This window comes from Columba livia, chromosome 5, assembly GCF_036013475.1.
Source record: "Columba livia isolate bColLiv1 breed racing homer chromosome 5, bColLiv1.pat.W.v2, whole genome shotgun sequence".
Lineage (NCBI taxonomy): Eukaryota > Metazoa > Chordata > Aves > Columbiformes > Columbidae > Columba > Columba livia.
In genome coordinates, this window is record NC_088606.1 from 40,429,155 (window position 1) to 40,441,339 (window position 12,185).

The following is a 12,185-nucleotide window of genomic DNA, read 5'->3' on the forward strand; positions in this document are numbered from 1 at the left end:
CTTAATTTGTGCTTCAGAAATGTACCTCTATGTTCACACCTGGCAATTTTATCTCTTATGCTGCTGCCAGTTCTGTTTGGGAAAAAAAAAAAAAAAGAAAAGTGAAGAACATAAAAAATACATTATTCTTCACTGCCATCTTTTAAATAGTCATAGACTCTGGAGTGTTCATTCTGCTGGATGGAGCAGCAAAACCAGAGTGTGTATGAGCAGAAGTGAATCCCTGATTGTAAACCTCTATCCCCAAAGGCACAAAATTTCAAGAGTCTTTTTACTCCACTTGACATTTTCTGTCTGTGTTATCTTTCTCCAGGACCATGGCCAACTTATACAGAGATGCCTACTGGTCGCAGAAGGACCTAGACTCGCATATTAGTGAAGCCCAAAAACAAGCAACCAAATGCAAGATGAGCTGTTTCTCTATGGATCGCATGAAGTACTACAACAAGCAGCTTTGTCACCGGCAAGAAGAGGGATATAGGACATCGTTTATAGATCTTTGGGGGCTCATCATTGAGTACTTACTAAATGATGGGGTATGATATATTCCATTTGCTGGACAAACATGCATTTTTCTCTTAGTGAATAGAGAGAAAACTAGCCCATCATTTCAGAGAATGTACCTCAAAACAGAGTGGAGTTCTCCAGGTCAAAAACTCTCACATTTTTTTATTTACTCTGATAGTCTGCCTAGGAAGACTATATGCATCCTATATGTTAGTAAATTAGGTTGTGGGTGCAGCCATTTTAAATCTAACTGGTATTTAAATTGAAGTGGAAGCAGTCTTATGCATGCAAAAAGAGTTCAAGCTGCAAACCAGAGTAATCTCAATGGTGTAAAAACTATACAAAGCACATGTGAAACAGCTAGAGTCCTTGCTGATTTGCATCCACTGGCAGGTAACTTGATCTGCAGCTATGCTGGAGGCAAGTTCATATTTTAGTTTTGCTGAGAAGGACTGTGCAGACAGTAGCTGGTTTAAGTAATATTAATATTTACAAACAATAACAAAATTGTTTTTCTGTTATTTAAAGTGTTTCTTACCCCTACAGTACAGCAGTTCACTCCCTCTTTCTACAGCTGGACCACAGTTCAAGGATTGTGTGCTTTTTGGTACTTGGGAAGTGGGAAGGGAAGAGCAGTTGAGGATCAAACAGAAGTGTGCTACAGTGTGGGCAATCATTCAGCCATTCATTTGGGTTTATTTATTTATTTTTATAAGTAAATATACAGTATTATATATGTGTAAACAGACAATAGATACATACAGAGAGGAATACTACATATTAAACAAAGGTATAAGATGAATAGCTGCCTCTCTTTTACCCTCAGCTAGATGAGATCCCCCTCAAAATCTAGCCAAGCATCTTCCCCTTTGAACAGTGCTAACAATTGCCACGTAACCATTAACATCTCCCTAATCTACCAGAATTAGCTGCTCTTAAATTTGTCAGCAGTTCATGAGATTTTATGTTTTTTACAAACCTCTTCAATGAGAATATGCTTTTTGAGAAGAGAAGCTGAGTGGGATGCAAATAATTTGCAGCCATATTCCAGTCCCCTTGCAAGGCCTGGACTGTGAACAGCTCTTGTGTACTGAGAAAGGAAACTCTGTGCTCCTCATCCTAAGGGGCAGCTTCCCACTACTCCAACTTGCCAGGGCAGTACTTGCTAGTATGTACAGACATCTATGCAGGAGTAGTTTTGCCTCTCCTTGCCTCTTTGTGAACCCATGCACAAAGTTGGGCTGGACCCTGGGAGACTGGTCTGTCACTGGTGGGTGGGTGCGTGGAGCTGCTCTGGCATTTCCTGCATGTGGAAGGCAGAGCTGCCTGACTTCTCCAGCACTGGGGCTATTGAATTCACAATGTGTTGTTTCCATCTTTTCTCACATAACTGTTTTTCTTCAAAACCAGAAAGACCCCCACAAACTTTCAGACCAGCAAGAAGCACTGTGTGATGGCCAGAACCCACTGCCGATCTATGTGTCAGTCAACGTCCGGGACAGCTACAGCACCAATGATTTCAAAGGTAAGGATGATGTTTCAGATCCTGTGGGGCTAAAACTGGCAACAGAATTTCTGTGATTTGGTCATTTTTGCTTGGAAGCACTTGGAGAAAACAGTTCTGGTGTGTCAGTTGCTTTTTGGAGAAATAACCATCACATCCATGCTTTACAGTTTTAATACAGGAGCTTATTGAGATCAGGATTTCACTGTCTAGACATACACAGTCAAAATCCTGCCAGAAAGGCCATTTCTGAAATGTTATCTGATACACGTAGAAGAAGTATTGTAATTGTCTGAGAATTAAATACTGCTTTTTGTCAATGCCTAGTTATAGTTTCAACATGAAGAAAGACCACATAGTTATGATAAAGTTTAGCAAAGCATCCAACTTACTCCAAACTGAATCTTTGCTTTGCTCATTGTTTTCGTTAATTTTTTCCATGGGGAGAAGCAGCTGAAGGAGATGAAGAAGTGGAGGAGAAATTAACATAAAAATTCTATGGTTGAGATGAAAAAATGAATCACTTCTTAATGAAAAGGAGATTATGGTCCATGACCTTTCTATCCCAGTCTTTGCTTACTCTGCAGTTTATAAGATAACTGTACTTCATGTTGAGAGGACATCCAAGAAAGTCAAAGTTCTGCCTTTCTTATATACCACATAAAAAGATAAAATTAGCCTCTAACAAAAAACTTGTTTCTGAAGAGCTAAGTACATGTCTTTTTACACAACCAAATTCTCAAGGGAAGTCAAATTTACTGTATTGATAATAGTGGAAGTACTTTCACCTAGATGTGGCATATGCAAGGGCAGATCAAAACCTTGTGCACACTGGAGAAGCCTGGACTGGTAAGTGCACACAGGGGGTGCAAGAGCTGGAGCTTTGCTGTGATCCCGGCGTGCACCTTGTGCCACGGGCAGCATGACATGAGCAGCATGTCTGGTCCTGCCTCCCCATTGCCAGTGTCCCAGCTCAGCTGCCTGGCCCTGCAGGCAGTCATGGATAAGCACAGCTTTGCAAAGGCAAACAGAGGTGAGGTGGGTTCACATCCTCACTGCCCCTGGTTCCACACCCAGCTGAGAGCCTGGGAGCCTTACAAGTGTCCCCTTGTGCCTGTATTGCAGAGTGGGTCGAGTTCACCCCCTATGAGGTGGGACTGCTGAAGTATGGCTGCTTCATTCCTACACAGCATTTTGGAAGCGAGTTCTTCATGGGTCGCTTATTAAAAAAGCTCCCCGAATCCCGGATCTGCTACCTTCAAGGTGATGTATTGTGTTGTCCTGATGCTTCAGAATGGTGCAATGCTGTTAACTAGAGGGTAGATATTTCTGGTCTAACATACTGAACACTGCTACAATATCACCTGCCAGGAAATGGGAGTGTGTGTTAGTTTGTAGTAGCAGTGAAAAATCCCACAACTTTTTTCAGTTTCTTACCACTGTCTCAGTAGTCATAGGTGGAATAAATTTCCATAATTCTTTCATTGTAATGAATGTTTCCCACTTCTTTTGTTATTTTTCTGATTCCTCTCTGACTGCACTCCAGTTTATAAAAATTTTGGTTGTGCAGAAAACCTGCAGCTGTGCTTTAACTGTGAGGTTTAACTTCAACTCCATGTAGATAATGTCATCTACCAAAGATGTAGGCTGCCCAGGGTGAAAAATGAGACCAGAAGCAAAGGGTCTCTGAGTGTCTCTGGTCAGTCCCTGACTTGTACTGATGGGTTGTGTATAAAAGTAATAATATCCCTTCACCACAGAGTCAGAGTCACTGGCAGGTGAACATAGAGCTGTGCAAGTTCAGATTCAGTCATCTCTTCTTACAGTTGTGCTGTTTAGAAGCTCCATGGCTTCAGTAAACATGCTATAATATTAAACAGCCTATAAGTCCAAGGAATACCTCTGCTTCTCAGGCTGGTCCTTTTTATCTGGCCCACTAGTTGAAAATTAATGTTCTACATATTGTGTATGCTGTATTGTTTTCTGTGTCCCACTAAAAATTACGAAGTCCATTTATGGTAGACCAATAAGAATACATATTTAAATTTACAACAGCAGATGTAATGGTTGCATTGTGTTTTGTCAACAAAGCCACCAGTGCCCCTGTAGGGAGGCAGAGAGGGACAGCCCTGGATGGAGACAAGAGGAGAGCAGGAGACACTGCATCTGTGAGCCTTTACATGCTGCAGGGTGAGACCTGCTCTTACAAACTGAATGGCTGAACAGCCAGTTCGCTCCTCTGATTTACCTGAGCTCTTCTTTTGCTTCTGGAGTGTTTTTTCTCCTTTACCTTTACTTCTCTCCCATTCTTCTCTCTCTTTACTGTGTACCCAAGCCATGCAGTGGGTGAGGTGCGGAACTGATGGCAGTGTGACCCAAGCCACAGAAAGTTAAGGGGAATTTAACAGCCTGGAAGTTTTGAAATATTTAAATTAAGCACATTCAAAAATTAATCCAAGAGATAAAAAGAGAAGGAAACAGGCATTTTTCTTGTTAAAATGTGTCCTTGTGTTCACTAATTCCCTTTGCAGGTATGTGGAGCAGTATATTTTCTGTGAACCTGTTACAAATATGGGGCCTGTCCCACAGTTCAGAGGACTTCTGGAAGCGATGGACACAAGACAGAATAGAAGAAGTTGGTGAGAAATTATTAAGTCTTTTATTTATGGTCACTTGGTCTTCTGGATACCTTTTGGCATCATCTTGTCAACTATGTTGAAGACAGCATCACAGGATCCTCCTAAGAGATAGAGACTTCCCCTCCCACCATAAGTACTAAGAGGAAGAGGGTAATCAGGAAAATGCTGCTGTAATTACTAGTCTTACTAAAACACCACTGATTAAAAGGCTCTGGCCTTAAGAGGAAGCTTTAGAGGGGTCATGCATTTCTCAGGAAGTATGTTGGCATTGTCCATTCTCACTCAACAATACAGAACCAAGAAGCAGTGGTACAGAATAAAGTCCTTTTTACTGCCTGTGCAGATGTGCAGAGAATAAACCTGAATATAAATGGGCTAATCAATATTTCCTGGGTTTTTGTTTTATTACTCAGTACAGTAATTACAGCGTTGGATTCATCCTGGCACAAAGATAAAAGAGGCCCAGAGGATATTTTCTGAAGCAATATAGAAACCACAGTTTCATTGCTAAATTATTTCATATGATAGTAACTGTAATTACAGACATCCCAAAACCAAAGAACTACATCTGTGCAATCACGGAAACCACCAAGTGTCTTCTGCTGCACCATCAGCCGCTTGATCTGGCAAAGCAGGTTGTGATTTCAAGAAACCACACCTTGTGCCATTTCTACTTTTCACCCACATATGCTGCCATGTAGTCACCCTGGTTTCTAGATATGAATGTATGCCCTAGGTTTTCCTGGGATGTTCTCATTCTACTGATTAAGCATAGCCTCATGTAGCCATAGGTGATTATCAGGTAGAAGCTGTCACTGTTGCAATAGACTCTGTGGTGCCCTGTTGTTGCCCATCTGACTAGGTCAGAGCATGTGCTTCAGCCCCATTTTCTCCATGCTTGCCTCAGTTGCATGATATCTCCCTGTGAGGATATGTGACTTTCTTTCTGATAGGACATTCCCTGAATCGCTTAGTTCCCTTAAATTGTCCCTTTTCCAAGACTAAAGTCTGCTTCTGATGGCCTTCTGTCTTCAGGCCAAAGGTTAAGACCATCCAGCAGCCACTCCTGTCCTTCAGAACAGTTTTTGTATGCTTAAGTGAATTATTCCCGAAGAACACCTGAGATCTCCGACACACCAGGACAACCAGAAATGAACATAAATTAACAAACAGTTCACCAGTTTTTCTCCACTCCTCTAGATGAAGACCCGGTGTTGCCTACAAGACCCCACGAACTGAGGACTCGCATGTACACCCCTCCTGGCCCCCTGGCCAGCGCCCTTCGGGGAGCGTTGACTGACCGCTTCTCTGTGGCCCATCACCACAACTTCCTGAAGGGTTACCAGCTGCACAACAACTACCTGGAGAATGAGCACTTCTGTAGATGGAAAGGTAATGGGGACTAATATTTAAAAGGCAGCATTTTCAGGTGGATTTGGGATGGGAAATTTAGGAAAGAACCCTGTCAGGATTGGGAGGGGGAAAAAAAAATCTCCTGAAAGAACATTTCTTTTCTGAACAGAGAGAAGAGATTAAGATTTCAGTGTTGCCAGATATTTAAGACTGTTTTTAAAGATAAGGATGTGTTTATGTGCTTTAACTGAGATGTCTGTAGTCCAGGCTGAGAGTGCAGGCTTACAGCTGACAGAGCCGAATTTGAAGTAGCAGAGAGAAGGGTGAACATGGCAAGACTTAATTTGGCAGGACTGTGCCTGTGACTTCAACTGCAACTGGAATATCCCAGAAAACATGACATACGAGAGAAAACTCGAAAGGAATGCGGGTTTGTAGTCCAAAGAAGAGGGGACTGATGGGGAGGCATAACTCCAAATGAAAAAAGGGATGGGGATATTTTGTTCTCCAAATCAGTGATGGATAAAAGATGAAAAAATGATTGAAATAAAGCAAGGCAGATTTAGCTTAAATATTAGAAATAACTACTGGCATTAACGATTACGACAAGTTACTGTAATATATTGCCTGGAACCTCAACGTAGAAGATTTTTCAGAACAGGAATTTAGCTGGTGTTTCGCAGTTCCTCCCGTACCCATTTGACAATCCAGTGGTGTTGCAATTAAATTAAACCAGGCCTCTGGAATGGTCAGTTCCACCTTTAATTTCTTTTTGCAGTCAAAATTCCTGCTTCTAATTTCTTATTCCAATAAATATTTTCTTTTTAGACACTGTGTTAGACTCACGTCCTAACCAGCTGATGCAAAATCCTGATTATATGGGCATGATAGACGCTGGATTTTTCGTCAATACCAGCAGTGCACCACTTTTAAGGCCACAGAGGGAAGTGGATGTCATAATATATTTAAGTTATACTACTGGATCACACACATCGGTGAGGAGGCTCTTGTTACCATGTGTTTTTCTCTGCTTTTGCCTGTAAATGTCTAGTCAGTAGTGTCCAGAACTGCTAGTTATTTCAGCTGTTCGTTTCTTAAATACTGCAATCCCCTATGTTTCTCAATGTAGTTATTAATATTGTTCCTATTTCTTCCTGGAATTTCTCTTGCTGGTTTATGAACATGTTGAATTATTCAAGAGGACATCAGCATGGTGTCTTCCAGAATGATGGGAAGAGCCTCTTCTGCTTTATGCTGAATTAAGCAGGTTTCAAGACCCTGCACAGGAATATGCATAAAGACGAGGAAACTATTTCTCCTGACTTAAGTTAGAATATAGTGGATAATTAGGTGGATAATCAGGAGAAGATCATTTCTGCACTGACAAATAAGTCGCTACTAGGAAAATTCAATGACAAGCATGATTCTTCAGAAACTCCAGTTTCATGGAGATAAAGTCTATAAGGCCTTGCAGAAAAAAATTTGGGGTCTTTATATCTCAGAAACTGAGATTAGTTAGAAACTCGGTCTCAAACATCTTAGCCAGCTTAAGTGAAATTATTTTTTGTGAATGAGAGCTGCTGTTAATAAGACATATGATGCGTGGGGCATGCATGTAATGAAGTTTCATTTCAGCCTCATACATTGTCTAGATTGATTTTATGAAGAAAGGCTGCTGCAATTTTAAGCACTTTGGTAGAAACTGTTTCCTATTTGATAGTGTCTGCTGTTAGATGGTGCAGACTAAATAGCACAGTACATAGTAGGACATGATATTGTACTAAACATTTCAGGGAAAAGGTACAGTATAGCCTAGTACTTCAGACTTTCTCAGTAAAATATCAATCTCAATTGACACTGCGCCCTGATGCCTGCACAGACAGAGACGTAATTGCGCATTCACTCTTAACTTTCTTATCTCCTGGCTTCCAAGCACATAATAAGATACTTTAAACATTTCCTTGACGAGGTCCTCTTTACTAATTAATTCTGTAAAATACACTTAACACAGGTTGTTTCATTTACTAAACCTACATGCTTTACCCTAAACTTCTGCAAAATACTTCCATGTTTAAAAAAAATGTCCAGGATGAAGTCTCTAACTCTGAAATTGTGTTTGCAGCTTGTGATTAGCATTCTGATTACTGTGTATGGCAATTATGTGTAGAGTAACCCTTGATAAGAAGGAACCCACCCTATGGGTCTGAGTCACTAAACCTTAATACTAGATAACAATTTGGGGGCTTTAAGACAACCAAATTAAATTTCAATGCTGACCATTTCTGTGGTATTCCAGGTTCTAGATAAGGCATACAAATACTACTCAGAGCAGAAAATCCCATTCCCTAAAGTTACTTTGACTGAAGAAGATAGGAAAAGTCTGAAGGAGTGCTACATATTCCAAGATTCAGATTTGCCAGGATGTCCCATCGTGATTTTTCTTCCCCTTGTGAATGATACCTTCCGAGAGTACAAAGCACCTGGTAAGTTGCAAGCAGTGGCAAAGGATTAATCAAAAGCCACTACTACCTACTTCCCTGACTCAGATGGAGCCTTTTTCTCTGCTACTGGCCATCTTTGCTGGCTGGGTTCATGCGAGAGCACTTGAGATAATTACACCTGTTTTCCCCATTCCTGCCAAAGCTAGTGTCTCCATTCATGTCATCTGTGTGGCCCTAAAAAGATAGACACGGCCTTTGTCTTCTGAATGGTGTTTACCTTCTTCTCTCTCCCATTTGCAAAAATAATGTGTTGCTAGCTAATTGTAAAAGATTACTTCCTGAGAAAAGTATAGCTCACACAGATTATTTTCCCCTACATCTGTTGGCTAGGGATTTCATTCTACACTGGAGGAAGCATAGTTTCATGTATGAATGGTGTATGAGCTTCTAAACTTCTAAACATCATGGTGGGGGAGCAAGAACCTGGCTTTCAGGCTGAATCCTGCGATGTCAAGATTGGTGTGTCTGATTTTGGTACAGCACCAGCCTGGGGGTCATTTTTCTCACTCTGCTGTGGTTGGGGACTGTCGTTCTTTTTCTGCCCTCACCATCTGCTCCATATTGTCCTCCTTTACTGCCACTTACTAGGATGCATTTTCTTTGCTCCTTGGTAGCTGGGAGGTAAAGTCCAAAGTTCTGCTTCTGCAGATTTAGGAGACACGAGCAATGCAAAGACAGGTGGATCCTGATGGTGGGCCCCCTGACACTGCAATCAGGATTGCAGGAACTGGAAGTTTCTGTATGTTTCTGTTATTCCTTTCTCCCTTAAATGCTATTCTGTTACTAGCAACTTCTCTCTCTCAGCTGGGGTTTGCACAGGTCCTGCAGCGCACTGGTCATACCTAGCGGAGTGCCCCTTCAGAGTGACATCCTCAACTAATCCATGGCTTTAATGAGACGGTTGTTCATGAGTAAGCTGTAGATGATTATTACAATGCTGTCCCTCACTTCTCCCTTCTGCCCTCATCACTTCAGGCACAAAATGTTCTTTTAGCAAGCAGTGGCAATACACAACCTGCATTATCAGCTCATTTAAACCCTGTGATTTCTCTTCCGTCAGAAAGTTCCCCTTTTTGGGCTACTGTGGGCACCTTGTCACTGACTGAGACAAACACCATGTCACAGCAGCAACTTCTCTTTCTCTCCAGGTGTCAAGCGCTGCTGCTCTGAAATGGAGGGAGGACAACTTGACCTGACCAGTCGTTTTTCACCCTACTGCATGTTCTCGGTCAGGTACACAGAAGAGAATTTCCACCGACTGCTGAACCTCAGTGAATACAACATCCTGAACAACTCCCAGATGATTATGCAGGCCTTGCAGATAGCGATGCAAAGGAGAAGGCAAAACACGTGCTAATCTCCTGTCCACCTACCTCTATATTTTCAGAGGAGTTTTTCATGCTCTAGAATACAGAAGGGACGTAACTTTTTGAACACTGTCCATTCTGCACTATAGAAAGAAACTACCCCAGGTGGCTCAGTGGTTTGCCTTTTTGTTTTGATGCTGTTTCTATTCCAAATAAGTGGCATCTATAGGCAAATACATTGCCTGTGAATTTTTTATACATGCTTTGTCTCTATTTAAGGTTGTCTGTAGAATGGTCCTTACCTAAAATCCTTGTTACATTTAAAAAATAGTGTTATTTTAAGCCTAACTTATTATAATGGATGACATATAGGAAAATAATTTTTTACCGCCAGAGTGCTACAGTAATACAACCAAGCCAGCACACCTACAGGCTGTAAGAAGGGAGTATAAACTTCTGCTCCCTACAATTCTTCTTTGTGGAAAACAAGGTGCATCCAGCACTAGAAAATGAAGAAAACCTGAGAGACGGCTGGAAGCTGGTATGGGATCCCCGAGTCAACTCTGCTTTGCAAGTGTCCTGAACAGCAGCTACAGGGGTCAGGAATGTTATAGGGACAAATGTGTGCACACAGCCAGCCCTGTGAATCGTGTCCATCTCTTGGGCTCTCTTGAGCTGTGAATGAATCGTACATAAATGAGAAGAAGCAACTTAGGAGGAAGTAGCATAAGATTTTTCACATATAAAATCTTTTCCGGCAAAACGTGGAATTTGGGCACATCAAAATTTCATGTGGACTTATGTCAGTTTTGATCGTTCTGTGTTGATAGCATATATAAAAAGACAACATTTTATTTTGAAGTTTTCAAAATAAATCACCCTGGGATTTTTTTCCCAGTTAAAGTTCTTTTCATATTTAACTTTCTTTCTTCAATTAAAAAGTGCTTAAAATGAAAATACTTTAATTCCACTAGAGAATGAAAACTTTGTTCTTTTACTAAATGCAGTTTGTTTAAACAGTTTGAGACATGCTCAGAAACAAAAATGCTTATTTCTTTAGTTCTGCCTGTTCAAACCGTGCAAATAAACAGGAGTGAGTTGGTAGCCCGCAACAATCAATAGCGTCTTAAAATGCTCTGAACAGGCCCTCAATGAGATCTAGCACAAATCTACCAGTAATATTTGTTATGGCTTTGCATTTTTAATCTTTCTTAATATTCTTTTTATGGAAAGTTTCTTTTCTGAACTGTGGAAAGGGCTGAGGATGAGCTGCAAAAATTATAAATCCATAAGTCAAACTGAAAATACACATTTTATTAATGAGTTTTGTGTCCTAGTGGCAACTAAGAAAATTTTGAACAAAGAGTCTACTCAGTGAAAAAAAAATATTAACTAGATGTCATTATTTGAGGCTAAAAGAAGCTAGTAAAAATACTTGGGTAAGTTGAGACATTTCATGTTAATGTTTTACAAAACATCTTTGATTTGAAACATAGCTTCTTTTTAATAGACTGCCTACCTCGTCATCTTAGGGAACTCAACCTGAAAATAACAGGTTTCATTTACAATCAAATAACGTGTTTGGCTTGTTGCAAAATGATACTCAGAGGATTTTCATTTTGGCAAGAAAAAATGACGAATTATCTTTACAAATTGGCTCACAATTACTTTGCCAACACTTTTCGTCATTTAAGATGTCAAACCAAACCTTACTTTTCTTTTGCAGCCTCATGTTGCAAAACCGAAGATCAGAGCATAAATATTGTTGAAAACCCTCTAGGTTTTGAATGAATACACACTTCTGCTGTTGGTTTTTGGGTTTGTTTTGTTTACTATGTTGGTTTCACTAGTTGTGATCAGAAATATGGTGCTACGTGCTCTGCATGTAACTGTGGGAATTGCCTCCATTTGAATGCAAAATCTCTCATAGGACAAACTAAACGCAGTTTTTGTCTGTATACTCATGCTACCTCCAGCTCTGAAGAAATGTTATTTACATGCAAATATTTTGTGTATACAATACTGGACAATAAAGGCTTGTTCACAAAATTAGACTTCTGACTTGCTCCACATATTCAGACATTTCAGTAATATGGTCCAGGTTCACAGTGTGTTCCTTGTTCCAGGAAAACAAAACTGTTGTTATCTCTGCAAAGAACATAAAAGCATACCAAATATTTGCTGTGAGCATCATGGATAAAGGAATGTCTTGGAGATTAATTGCAGGGCTACAAAACAACCCACAGTCTCTCCCTCCTGCAGGGCCTGTCTCTGATGTGGATTGCAAATTTTATTCATGAAAATGAGAGCTTTTTGGCCAGTGGCACTGTGGGAGTGACAGTTTCAGAGCCCCAGTCCTGGTAGACAGTCTGGT

The 12,185-nt window shown here is 40.6% G+C and overlaps 1 protein-coding gene across 1 annotated transcript in view; it reads left to right on the forward strand.

Moving 5' to 3' along the window:
- The window catches only part of LOC102083779 (cytosolic phospholipase A2 epsilon), a 36,884-nt gene extending 25,019 nt beyond the window's left edge, over window positions 1-11,865 (forward strand). Inside the window, exons 14-21 of the mRNA XM_065064550.1 lie at window positions 314-536; window positions 1,918-2,032; window positions 3,137-3,274; window positions 4,543-4,650; window positions 5,851-6,042; window positions 6,832-6,998; window positions 8,300-8,486; window positions 9,653-11,865. Of these exons, the coding sequence (XP_064920622.1) occupies window positions 314-536; window positions 1,918-2,032; window positions 3,137-3,274; window positions 4,543-4,650; window positions 5,851-6,042; window positions 6,832-6,998; window positions 8,300-8,486; window positions 9,653-9,861 (1,339 nt within the window). The 3' untranslated portion in view covers window positions 9,862-11,865. The remainder of the gene's footprint in view (window positions 1-313; window positions 537-1,917; window positions 2,033-3,136; window positions 3,275-4,542; window positions 4,651-5,850; window positions 6,043-6,831; window positions 6,999-8,299; window positions 8,487-9,652) is intronic.
- Window positions 11,866-12,185: the final 320 nt, after the last annotated feature.